The sequence below is a fragment of the Saccopteryx leptura genome, chromosome 7 (assembly GCF_036850995.1).
Source record: "Saccopteryx leptura isolate mSacLep1 chromosome 7, mSacLep1_pri_phased_curated, whole genome shotgun sequence".
In the NCBI taxonomy this organism is placed as follows: domain Eukaryota; kingdom Metazoa; phylum Chordata; class Mammalia; order Chiroptera; family Emballonuridae; genus Saccopteryx; species Saccopteryx leptura.
The window spans coordinates 115,384,359-115,397,094 of record NC_089509.1 but is presented as its reverse complement, the minus strand read 5'-3'; the positions used below and the strand labels follow the sequence as shown (position 1 = coordinate 115,397,094).

At 54.9% G+C, this 12,736-nt stretch overlaps 1 protein-coding gene across 2 annotated transcripts in view; it reads right to left on the bottom strand.

The window, feature by feature from the left end:
• Positions 1-819: 819 nt before the first annotated feature.
• INPP5D (inositol polyphosphate-5-phosphatase D) overlaps positions 820-12,736 on the bottom strand; it is a 119,608-nt gene continuing 107,691 nt past the window's right edge. For both annotated transcript variants that reach the window (XM_066346348.1, XM_066346349.1), the window contains 5 exons: positions 10,101-10,250; positions 9,184-9,280; positions 7,002-7,268; positions 2,028-2,643; positions 820-1,023 (listed from right to left, as the gene is read on the bottom strand). In XM_066346348.1, the coding sequence (XP_066202445.1) occupies positions 1,021-1,023; positions 2,028-2,643; positions 7,002-7,268; positions 9,184-9,280; positions 10,101-10,250 (1,133 nt within the window). In that variant the 3' untranslated portion in view covers positions 820-1,020. The remainder of the gene's footprint in view (positions 1,024-2,027; positions 2,644-7,001; positions 7,269-9,183; positions 9,281-10,100; positions 10,251-12,736) is intronic.

The following is a 12,736-nucleotide window of genomic DNA, read 5'->3' as shown; positions in this document are numbered from 1 at the left end:
CGTGAAAAAGCAACACAAAGAAAGACACCACCGATCTATTCTAGTAGCCAAGGAAGCCAGGCCAGAAGCCAAGAGAGAGGGAAGAGAAGGCCGCACTGTTTGGGGAGCCGGATGCCAGGAGGGCCAACCCCCCGGGCGGCCGGTGGGGGTCTCCGCTCTTGCAGCAACAGCAAAGACTCTGCCAGTGGCACGATGGGATGAGTGATGGGGGGCTCGGCTCCCCCCGTGGCCTGGAGGTGGCTGCCCACATCAGAGAGGGCATGGGGCACGTGAAGAGCTGGAGCTGATTCTCCTTTTCAGGATAAAGAACTGAGAGGACCCAGAGGGGGACCCCTGTTTGTGGCACCAGCTCTGCCCGAACCCCTGAGGCTTTAGCCAAAACCATTTGTGTCACTGAAGCTACAAGGCCAGGCTCCTTGTACCCTAAATTAACACTCACTCTTCAGCTCCCTATAGCCAAGACCTGTCTGCCTCCAGGAGGGCATGGGCCTTGATTTTTAATGCTTTGTCCAAACCACCCAGGACGTACTGTTTTGACCTGGGGGGTCTGGGATTATGGTCCTGGTTGACTGAAGACACAACTCATAATGTCCGTAAAGTACTCAGCAGGTGCCCGGCACGTGGCGAGTGCGCAATACATGCAGCCATTATTATTATTAATATTATTATTGTAGTTCCACCTGGAAATCGGCACCTTCGTTCTTTTCTTGAGAACGGTGACCAGAACAAGGCTCTCGATTCCCAAGTACCAAGGTCCAGTACCAAGGCCCACGTGTCCAAGTTCCATGTTGCCTGTTGGGTGTGCTTTTCCTTCCAACCTTCGCACTCGGGCCCAAGTTTCGAAGCCAGCACACCCTGCGGACCACACAGAAGCCAGGCCACACCGTACTTCTCAGAGAAGTACGCAGCCCTGCATAGGAAGCTGGGTAGGAGGGGCCAACAGGAAGTCCCAGGAGAGGGTCCAAGTGGCTTTGTGCTGCTGCTCTGGGCTCCTGTCTCGCTGGCAGGTCCCCAGGGGCATCACTGTGGGCCAAAGACAGAAGGCTGTCAGCGCTGTATTCTCGCCAGGCCAGATTTAACCTAAAGATCCCCCGTCCCTGAGCATGGTGGGCCATGTCAGGATTCCTTTAACAGGGTGCTGAAGAGCCAACCCTTTGTAACGTTCTAAGTACTTTAAACATATTCTAACATCTATGCATATATGTTACATGTATGCATAAGACTCTCTAGCACATAAATATATAGCTTAGATATAAATTATACCATACAGTAATAATACATAATACAATTTGAGCCTCCTTATAAGCCTTTGAGGCAGGTTCCACTAATAGCCCCCCCTTTTTTATAGTCCCCCTTTTTACAGATGAGTAAACTGAGGCTCACGGCCTAGAGTCATGAAGTGGGAGAGCGGGGATTCAAACCCAAGACAGTCTGGCTCCACAGTCTGTTCTTAGCACTATTAGCTCTGCTCAAAAAGAAATCTATTTCATCAAAAGGGAGAGGACACTATACTGGGAAATTTTTAAAGGCTAATACTAATGATGACAATAATGAAAAGCAAATATCTGGGCTCTTGGTATTTATGGAGCCTCAGTCCTACGGGCCTGACACGGGAGAGCTCAGTTTATCCACAGTCCCTCCTTTAACCCTTCCATTGTCGGAGCAGAGACAGACGGGCCTGGGTTCGAATGTCGACTCTACCCCTTCTTAATGGAGCAGCTCCCAGAACCACTGTTAATCGGAACCCACGCCTGGGCCGGGTCGTCGTATAATGGACCTTCACACTCACACGCACGCATGCAAGGCCATGTGCACCTGAGCACACACGCATACAACCCCTGGGCATGGTGGCTGTATCATGTGCACACGCACACCCACTCACTCATGCACCTGAGCGCGGTCCTGGGCATGGTGGTGTGTCACATACGGACACACGCATACACAAGCCCATGTGCACGCGCTCCAGGGCACGGCGGTGTGTCACACGCACACACATACACACGCACCACCACATGCACCCCGCGCACCTGCATGGCAGCCCTGTTGAGCGGCGTGTCCTCTGGCGGCCGGTGCTTGCCGTGGTGGGGGAGCTCGGCGTTCTCACGGTAGTCGCGGCCCTTGGAGTACTGCAGGTGCAGGACGGCCGGGCTCTTGGCCGGCAGGGGCGGCCGCTGTGCCAGGGTGGGCGGGGCCTGCTGGCTCAGCTCCGACCTGGAAGGCTTGACGGGCCTCTTGGCTGGCACGGGGACTTGGGAGCCGGCAGGGGCCTTGGGCTTCCCCTGGCTCTTGTCCCCGGCGGCTGGCCAGCCCTCGGCATGGGATGAGCAGGTGAAGGAACGGAGCCGGGGCGTGGGGCTGAGGAAGGGCGTGGGTACCGGCGTGGGTACCGGCTTGCCCGTCCCCTTGCTGCCCTCGGCCTCCTGGGCTTTGGAGAGCAGGATGCTGGGTGACAGGGATCCTGGGTCCGGGCAGGGCGGGGGTTCCTTCCTCAGCATTTTGGGAGATTCCTGCTCTTTCCTGGGAACCAGCTTTGGGAAAGAACTCACAGACCCGTACAGTGGGTTCTCAAACATCTCGGGCTTGGCCAGCTTGGGGTCCTCCTGGACCAAAGGCTCCAGAGCGTTCTTCCCCCCGTTGCCGGGCCTGTGGCAGGAGAAAGAGGAGACGTGGGGGGAAGTGGGGAATGACTGCTTGATGCCCAGGGGCTTTTCTTTGGGGGTGACAAACGTCTGGAAATTAGAGGCGGTGGTTGCACAACATGGTGAAATACTGAAATCCACCGAATTGTTCACTTTCAAATGGTTAATTTACTTTATGCGAGTTTTACTCCCATTAAAAACAAAATTAAGAACGAAAGGAAGAGAAAGACTGCATCACTCATACGATGATGCCACACAGGTGACCTCAGCTGTCGTTTGGACCTTTTCCACCCTAGAAACTGTGCACACCAGAGCCTTGGTGAGCAAGGGGACGTCACTGAAGAGTTTGCAGGAGGAGGGAAGAGAGGGCACACATGGCACCGCCAATGTCAGAACCAGCCCCCTGTCCCCATCAGAGAAGCCTGCCCCTCACCGCTGTGAACAGACCTGCCTTCCTGCCCCCCAAAGAATTCCGCAGCCTCTCTTCTGTCTCTAAGCAAATTCTGCTCTGACCCTCAGAGAAACGGAAGCCTTGCAGGTGACCAGATGTCCTCCGTCATCACCTGAGCCACCTGAGGGTCCCAGGTCAGAGGGTTTGGTTTAACAGATGTGTAAGAACCCACTATGTGCCTCAGGCATGGGACTCTGTCATGGGCGGGACAAAAATCTGGGCTCAGGGGGCCGACATTCCTGATCACAATCCTCTCCGCGGAGAGCCCCTGGTGACTGCAGGTTCCTTCATGGCCTCGCTTAGGGTGGGAAGGGAAAAATGATGGTCATGGTGGACATCAGAGGGGACCCGGAGAGGTGGGGAAACATGCCAGCGTGAAGAAAGTAGGCTGCGGACGCAGGCCCAGAGAGGGAGCGCCACCTCTGTCTTTCCCCGCTTTCTTACGGCTCTTCCTCGCGGGGACTTCCCGCTGATCACATTATGAGAACCAGGAACGGGAACACAGACTTTCCAGCCAACAGTGCCATCTCCCCGGGGAGGGGGGTCTTCCGGGTTCTGCTTTCTGCACAAAGGAGGCTGTCGTGCAGACACTGTGGGTCTCTGGGAACCCACTGCCTGTCCGGGCTGTGACACCGCTCCACGACGGAGCACGACGTGCTGAAAACACCACTCGGAGCTGCTGAGCGGCCACGGCGAGGGGACCCTGGGGAGGAAGGCGTGGGCTCCAGGGACGGATGTCACCCTTGCCCAGGTGTCGCGGTGTCAGTGCAGCAAGATGACGTGGGTGGCGCTGAGGCTGGCCTCGGGACATGCCGGCAGGGGCTGGGCAGCACGCAGACTCAGTTTTTGGCTTCTGCCTCTTTGGACCGACCTGGAAGCAGCTGTGTGACCAGGAATGTTGGAGCCTTGAAGGATGATTCCGGGAAGCCACCCCTCCACCTCAGGCCATCCTCTGGACCCCTGTCTGGACACTTGAAGACCTTCGCTATGAGCTAGCCCAGGAAGGAAGGTGCGGGAACATACAAACGGCCCCAACAAGAAGTTACTAATGATGGGGCAAGAAGGAGAAAAGAAATGTGAGGTCTGACACCTGCCAGCCCGCTCACGGTGACTGAGATCGGAGGAGGAGCTCGCCTCGGAGAACTAGGGGCAGGGCCAGGAACAGGGCCCTGGACGCGAGCCTTTCGGTGATCCCAACGCTCATGCCCCTGGGATAGGAGCAGCGATGGAGGTGCTTCATGCTGTCTCTCGGGAGGGGCTGCCAGCACTCTCAGAGGGAGGGAAGCTAGGCTGGGGCAGGAGAGACTGGGAAGACCAAGAAAAAAATTTAAGTCTCATTTCCGTGACCAAAGGAAACAGGAAGCCGACTCCCACAGGAGGCCACGGTGGCAGAAAACATGAACCGACATCAGAGGAACAGGGTTCATTTCCATCGCAGAAGGACTCCACTTAGATTCGGAGTTGGTTCTTTCCCAAAGCAGCGAAGTTCTGCGCAGGGTCTGAGAACAGCTGTCTCTCTAACCGCAGACTTCGGTGCAGGGTGACCAGCCATTCAGGTTTGCCCAGGATTCAAACGTTTCCCAGATGTGGGATTCTTAGTGCAAAAAAAGGGGGACAGTTTTGGACGAAGCGGGATGGCTGGTCATCCTACTTGGGCATGGCGCAATGGCGGATGTCATGGAGGATGCCGGTGGCACCCCCTTTCCCACGGCCTTTGCTGAGGTTGAGCTGGGGGTTGAGGGCCATGAAGGGGGTTGCAGGCAGGGGTGGCAGCTGCCGGTGTCAGGCCTCTAGTCGCCCCCTTGGTGAGCACCGAGCCGAGTCGTGAGTAGCCCCTTTGTCCACAGATGTCCCCGTTCTGAAGCCATCGCCCGTGACGCTGGAGGGAACACACTCGCCGCCCAGTTCCAAACTGGGTGCTGTATTCAGCTTGTTAAAGATACGTTCAACTTTGGGAGCTCGAAAGCACTTCCCTCGATCGGGTCCGGGTCATTCTACGTGATTGGTCACAGCGCCATTTCCTGGGTTGCCAAAGACATGACCGTTGCTAACCAGGCACCTCAACCCCTGTTCCGGTGGCTTTTGTCCTCGTTTTTCAAGGGGAGGAAACTGAAGCCGTTTTTTCTTCCTCCGAGTTTCTCACGGGATGACGAGAGTTCAGAACTATGATCAACACGTTCTGAAGCTGGAGCTGCCGAGACAGCCCGCTGAGCTTGGGGACAGGCCTGTTTACCCTCCTGCCCTCTCCTGTGCTCTATCCCATCCATCGATCCATTTATAATTTATTTAAATATTTTTCTGGAGAAGTGGGGAGGCAGTCAGACAGATTCCTGCATGCGCCCGACCGAGATCCACCCGGCATGCCCACCAGGGGGCGATGCTCTGCCCCTCTGAGGTGTTGCTCTGTTGCAACCAGAGCCATTCTAGCGCCTGAGGCAGAGGCCATGGAGCCGCCCTCAGTGCCCGGGGCAACTTTGCTCCATTGGAGCCTTGGCTGCAGGAGGGGAAGAGAGAGACAGAGAGGAAGGGGGGGGGGGAGTGGAGAAGCAGATGGGCGCTTCGCCTGTGTGCCCTGGCCGGGAATTGAACCCAGGACTTTCACATGCCAGGCCGACGCTCTACCGCTGAGCCAACCAGCCAGGGCTTAGTTGTTTGTTTGTTTGTTTTTACAGAAAAATTTTAAAGAATACAACTGTAACCTCCTCAAAAAGGCTGGAAGGAGCGAGAGGAGAGAGAATGCTGTCTGACATCCCTCCCTCCCTGGCTTCTCATAAGTGACGGGGAGCACCCACTGAGAACCCTAGGAGCTCAGGGAAGGGGAGAGGGGGCCCCCTGAAGTCATTAACGACAGGAGAGACAGCCACCAAGGAAAGACGAGGCTGATGCCATTGTGCACCTCTACGGATCATTGTTCATTGGGCTCCGCCCTTCTCATTTCCATCTGTCACCCATGGTTACTCAAAGCTTGCAGGACTCCCTAGCTTGATGCTTATGAATGGGTTTACTTGGTTACGGTGGCAAGAGTGAGGGATGGCACACAGGAGAGGTGGCATGTGAGAGGCGCCTGTGGCTTTGGCGACCTGGCCAGAGCTCCTCCCCGGCGCCTTCCTCCTGACACCTGCTGCCTGCGCCCGTCCTAGACACCGGTCAGCTTTCTGTAACCTCTTGGCCTTTCCCAAAGTTTCCCGGCCAAAGCCCCTCCCTCCTTGGGCATTCCCGGTCTCAGCTGCTCCTTTTTCTGACCACCCTTAACAGGAGAGACGGGGAAGCCGCACAGGGGAACAGGCGCCACGTGGCTGAGGAGAGAGAGGGGAAGTTGGCGTTGGAGAGGGACTTCTATGTGGAAACCCCCACCTCTGTTTCTCAGTGACCTCCAGGGAGTGGGAGGCTGCCTGAGGGGTCACTGGTTACAGAAATGAATTTTTCACTAGATGTACTTTCTATAGGAGGGTATTTATTCTCCTTGACAGTATCTTTAAAAAGTTCTACTTAAAAAATCAAGTTTAGCCTGACCTGCGGGGGCGCAGTGGATAGAGCGTCAGCCTGTGATGCTGAGGTTGCCGGTTCGAAACCCTGGGCTTGCCCGGTCAAGGTGCATAGAACAAGCCACCACTAAAGGGAAGCAACTACGAATGGAAACTTCTCACTCCCTGTCCCCCCTCTTCTTGCTGTAAAATCAGTAAATAAGATCTTTAATAAAGAAATATATATATATCAAGTTTTCACCAATAGGGTAAGACTTGAAGATTCTATAAGTATTTCTCGAGTGCCTACTCTGTTCCAGGCCCCGAGGATGAGTCAGTGACCAGAGTGAACACACACCCAACCTCAGGTAGCTTCCATTCGAGGGCTGAGTTTCCCAGCAGCAGAAACCCAGGGAAGGGAGAGGTCTTGCTGAAGTGGACGCTCACCTTGACTCCTGCGTCCTGGGGCAGGGGACCCGGGTCACCGTGGAGGATGAAAACTTCTTGGGTGAGATAGGTGGTTGGCAGGGTGGTGTTGGAGGGCCCTCTCCCCTTCCAGGTCCCAGGGAGCAGTCCTTGAGTGGCTGGTCATAGCTCCAGGCTGTGGGCTGCTGGTCGGGGGACAGGGACTGTTTCATGTGCCCAAAGGACCCCATCCCCATGTAATTAGGGTTGATGATTTCAGTGATGTTGGAGCCACTGCAGGGAGGGACCCTGTGAGGGAGACACACAGAGTCACACGTCAGGTCTCCCTTGCCTCCTCTGGTCAGTCCCAGGCTGAGGATGGTGCTTTCCCCTCGGGATCTCCACAACCCCTTCACGTTTTGGGCAGTGGATTCATTCCTTCATTCATTCATTCAATCACACAACAAAGTAGCCTCGAGAGCCTCGTGAGCACAGCCTGGGCCAGGCCTAGGGAACGAGGTTGTGAAGGAGGCAGCCAGAGTCTCTGCTCTCGTGGATCTCAGGTCCGGTGGCCAAGACACACAAAACACGCTCAGTGAGTGGGACACACAGTGTTTGTACAGCGCCGACACCCGGCTGAGAGTCACAGAGGAGGCAGAGACGGCCTGGCAGGAGCGTTGGACGCACTGGGCGTCGGGTGGGCAGGGAAGGCCCGACTACCTGGGGAGGCAGGTAAGGAGGGAGGCGTGGGAGACTGCGGTAAGAGTAACTGCGATGGCCCTGAGGCGAGAGGGGCCTAACTGTTCCGGGAACCGTCGGAGGGCCCGTGAGCCAGTGGGGAGAAGAGAAGAAGCTGTCAAGGGGCCAAGTGACCACGAGGGGAAGGCAGGCTGGGGTGGGGGCACATGGGGAGTTCCACCCCACACCTGTCGGCTTGCACGGTGGTGTGTGAGGTTTGAACATGGAAACGGCCACATGGGCAGCTGAAAATGAGGGCACACAGGTCAAGGCGGGAGCCTCGAATATGGGGGAGCCAGCTTAAAGCTTCCGAGGGGCCGACAGGGCCAGCCCAGACCCGGGTGGGGTGACCTGAGCTGCAAACACAGTGCTGACCCTTCGGTGACAGAAGTGTCGTTCTCCTCGGTAAGACAGTGCTGTCGTGCGAACGAACCCTCCCAGCTCCCACATGCTCAGCCAGCCCGGTCCTGAGCCTATCTCTCCACCATCCGTCAACGCCTGCTTAGGAAACAGTCATTCTGACACCAGTTGAAAGGGAGAGCCGTGTAGACCTGCACTGATTCCGACCCTGGAGCCAAGCAGACATGTGAGGGCTACGACGCTTTTGTTGACGGGATAGCAGAGGGAGAAGAAGAAAGGGAATACCCGAGCTCACTCGGCTACAACCCTCAGAAGCTGGACGGAGACGAGGGGACGGGCTGGAGACATGAGCGATGTGAGCTCCTAGGTCCCCTGGGGTGTGGGGGGTGGGGGGGTGGGCATGGGCGAGGACCGCATGGCCCGACAGGCACTGTGGGGACCAACATGGGCAGAACACCCTGGGCTCTGCTGTGGCTTTCGGATTTTCGCTCGGCTAACGGCACAGCTTTGCGCCCTCGGCAGGTAAGCCAGCCCAGTGACCGTGGCAGGCTTCGCTGGCTCCCTTCTGGGACTGGAGACCACATCAGAGATGAGGTGACTGTGATTGGGGATTCTTATAACGTCCAGGTTATTGCCAGGCCAGTCTCTGTCAAGAGCAACCTGCCTGCTTTCCCCCCAGGGACAGTTGCCCCTGGCAATAGGACGGGTTTGGCTGGCCACGGAGCCAAGACCGCTGATGTCCTCGGGCCACAGGAGACAAGACAACCATCTCTGCAGGTGCCTTTTCCTGGACGGGGCATCAGTCCCTAAGTCAGGGACGGCACCTGATCCGCCTTGGTTTCGCTAGAACCTGTCACAGAGTTGGCGCTCAACCCATGTTTGTCAAACAGACTGAAGTTTCCCACTCAGAGGCATCTCCGAGGCCTTGTCACCATCACACACTAACCCCCAGGAGCTGCAGGCTTGTGGCCAGGAGCCTCGGAGCCAGAGGCAGGAGAGGACTGTCCGGGCCGAGCTTTCTGTCCCTCTGGTCCTCGGTTTCTCTGCGCTCCCCTGCCCCGCCCCTGCGTCCTGGGTCTGCAAGGCCAGCTCCCCTGCCGTGAAGCCCCGGAAACCCCTGCTCTACCTGCTGGCGGGTTCCCACTGCTTCATGGGGTCGTGGCTGGCAAAGCTCTTCAGAGACTTGGGCCCGCTGGACTCGTCCCGCTCCGTCTTCACAAAGTCTGCAGGGAGAGGCCGGGAGAGAGCGTGTGAGGGCCCAGCAGAGGTGTCCACTGACATGCGGGGTTGGACAGGGAACACTGGCCGCCCGGGGAGGCAGGCTGAGCAAGGTTCTGAGCCCCCATGGCTTCCCTGATGGACGAGTTATGCCTGCCAGAGCCCCAGACGGAAGAGAATCAGCACGTGTGACCCAGAGGGGTCATGTCACGGGACATTTCCAACTGGTTGGTGTTGGCAAGGGACCAAACAGGCAAATCATCCTTGGCAGATCCAAATAAACAAACGGAACAAGCTGTCTCCACCAGAGCTTCCCAGACCAGAGCCAACCTCCTCTCGGGCCTAAAGGGCAGCTGGGACCCTGTCTTCACTTCTGACTCTGCCGTGTGGTCGCAGAGGTAGGTGCCAAGGCCCTTCATGCCAACCACGGTTCTGCTAAAGAGAGGAGCTCTCCCAGAGCGGAAGGGGGGGCACATCCGTGGGAGGCAGCAGCATGGATGGCCTGGTGCCCTCCGGGAGCAGCGGGCACCGGATGGTCCACTGTCTCACTGCGCACGGGAGGCAGGACCCCATCACGTCCACAGATCCCAGCTTAGCCCTGGGGGAAGCTGCACTTCCCCCTTGGGCTGGCTACTTACTCGGTACATAACCTTCAGCCAGTCACTTAACCTCCCTGTGCCTCGATTTCCCCACCAACCAAACACGGACAATGACCCCCGGCTCTCAGAGAAGGTGCTGAACAGCTTTGCTAACCAGCACCTCGCTCCTGTCTCTAAGCCCGCAGTGCTGAGGAGGGCGGGGGGCGAGGGAGTCATGCCCGCTCACCGTACAGCTTCTCCCTCTTCTTGCCCTGGGAGGTCTGCAGCTTGATCTCCCCCCGGAAGTGACCCATCATCTCTCCGTGGTGGGTGAGAGGCGTGTGGATGGGAAGCTGGGTTTCCGTGGCCTCTAGCCGCAGGGCGATGCAGCCCTCGCCTGGGGACGTGGAAGGGACAACAGTCAAAACAAAACCCTGCCACTGCACAGGAGCAATACCACGGATTGGACCAGGAGAGTTAGCTCTACCACCAAAGATGGTCCTTCAAACAATGGCCAAGGCAGGGATCATCGAATAAGCCTTTCAGAACAGCTCTTCAACAATCTGGGGGGAAAATATCTCAAAATTGATAGCAAATGGCCTGGCCAGTGGTGGCACAGGAGACAGAGCATTGACCTGGGACCCTGAGGTCCCAGGTTCAAAACCCCGAGGTCACCAGTTTGAGTGCGGGCTCATCCGGCTGGAGAACAGGCTCACCAGCTTGAGTGTGGGACCATTGACATCATTCCATGGTTTCTGGCTTGAGCCCAAAGGTCGCTGGCTTTAGCAAGGGGTCACCGGCTTGGCTTGAGGCCCCTGATCAAGGCACGCACGAGAAGCAATCAATGAACAACTAAAGTGACATAACTACAGGTTGATGCTTTTCATCTCTCTCTCTTTCTCTTGCTAAAAAAAAAATTTTTTTTTTAAATTTACAGCAAATGAACTCCATGTAGATTAGTTGATGTAAAAAAAAAAAATTAAATCAGAAAATCCAGCAGAAAAAACAGAATTAACTATTAATCTGATGGCTGGAGGGGATGACAACTTTCCAAGGTTTGAAGTTATGTCAGAAAATGACAAACTAAGAGTGACAGATAAGAGGATATAAAAGTTTAAGACTTCTCCACAGAGGGGACAAAAACCAAGGGGAGCGGGAGAGAGATTGACAGGGACCGCTCCCCGTAGGCAGTTTCACACAGCGGGGGTTTTATCTGAACTCACGGGGAGCTCCTCCAAATCAAAACCCCGCCCGATAACTAGGCAGATAACCCAAACAGTCACGTCTCACAAAGAAGCACTGGAGCTGGTTCATTTCAATGCTGGAAACTAACTCATTCAGCTTCGGAAGCCGTCAAAAACGCAAATGAAGACAGAACAAAGGGGCCCTGTCACAGACATGCACTTAGCACAGAACTGAAGGAGGAGGAAGAATCCAGCGTCAGCAGGGTCAGGGAGACCTGTACCCTGAGACGTGGCAAGTTCAACGTGCAAGACAGGAGCCTTTCCGGAAATCGGTCTGAGGACCAGAGCCAAGAATCAGGAACATGATTATATCCTTTCATCAATAAACGTGAGAACTCATCCTAAAGAGATAATCTGAAAGAATGTTTTTTTTTTTTTTTTTAAATGTAGCTTCCAGAGAATAAAAATTGTCCCCAAAGAGATCCATCCATCTGAGCATTATTGATAACACTTAACAGAAACAACCTGCAAAGCCTCCATTAACAGTAATCAAGATGGCTTTCCAAAAATAAGACTTCAGTACAGCCATGGGCTACACCAGTGGTCTCCAACCTTTATTGGGCCACGGACTGGTTTAATGTCAGAAAATATTTTCACGGACCGGCCTTTAGGGTGGGACGGATAAATGCACAAAATAAAATTATGCGACCGGCGTAAAAACTGTGGTATTTTTAAATATAATTGTCGAACTTACAAGACAAGCGTCAAGAGTGAGTCTTAGACGGATGTAACAGAGGGAATCTAGTCATTTAAAAAAAATAAAACATCGTTCAGACTTAAATATAAATAAAACAAAAATAATGTAAGTTATTTATTCTTTCTCTGTGGACCGGTACCAAATGGCCCAGGGACCGGTACCGGTCCGCGGCCCGGGGGTTGGGGACCACTGGGCTACAGGGAGGTGCCAAGGGAGGTTTACGGCTAGAAGTCCAGTCCGTGGAACACAAGAGTTTATTCTTGGGTTATTATTTATTAAATACTGTTATTTTTCATACAAACAACTGGACACCTACTTTCGCCCCTCCCTGGGTTATGAAGCCACGAACAGCAACAATTGTGAAGACCTTGTAGGAGGGCCTTGGGAACTGGGTCTCATCTAGCACGAGGTGAGTAAAGCAGAATATGACTGGTGTCTCTGTGATGGTTAGAAATATGGAAATCTGCCTAACCAGGTGGTGGCACAGTGGATACAGCATCGGCTTGGGACGCCGAGGACCCGGGTTTGAAACCCTGGGGTCCCCAGCTTGAGCGTGGGATCATAGACGTGACGCCATGGTTGCTGGCTTAAGCCCAAAGGTCGCTGGCATGCGCCCAAGGTCACTGACTTGAGCAAGGGGTCACTGGCTCGGCTGGAGCTCCCCGTGCCCATCTGGGCACATATGAGAAAGCAATCAATGAACAACTAAAGTGCTGCAACTATGAGTTCATGCTTCTCATCTCTCTCCTTTTCTGTCTATTTCTCTCTCGCTAAAAAAAAAAAAAAAAAAAGAAATACACAAATCTGTGCATGCCTGCATACAAGGATAGAAGTGTGAAACCAAAATAAAAAGGATTGCTGTGGAGAACGAGGCTGCTGGTGGAATTTTGCTTTGTTATATCCTGACGTGCTGTTTGTGAGCATGAATGCCAAGAAAAGGAA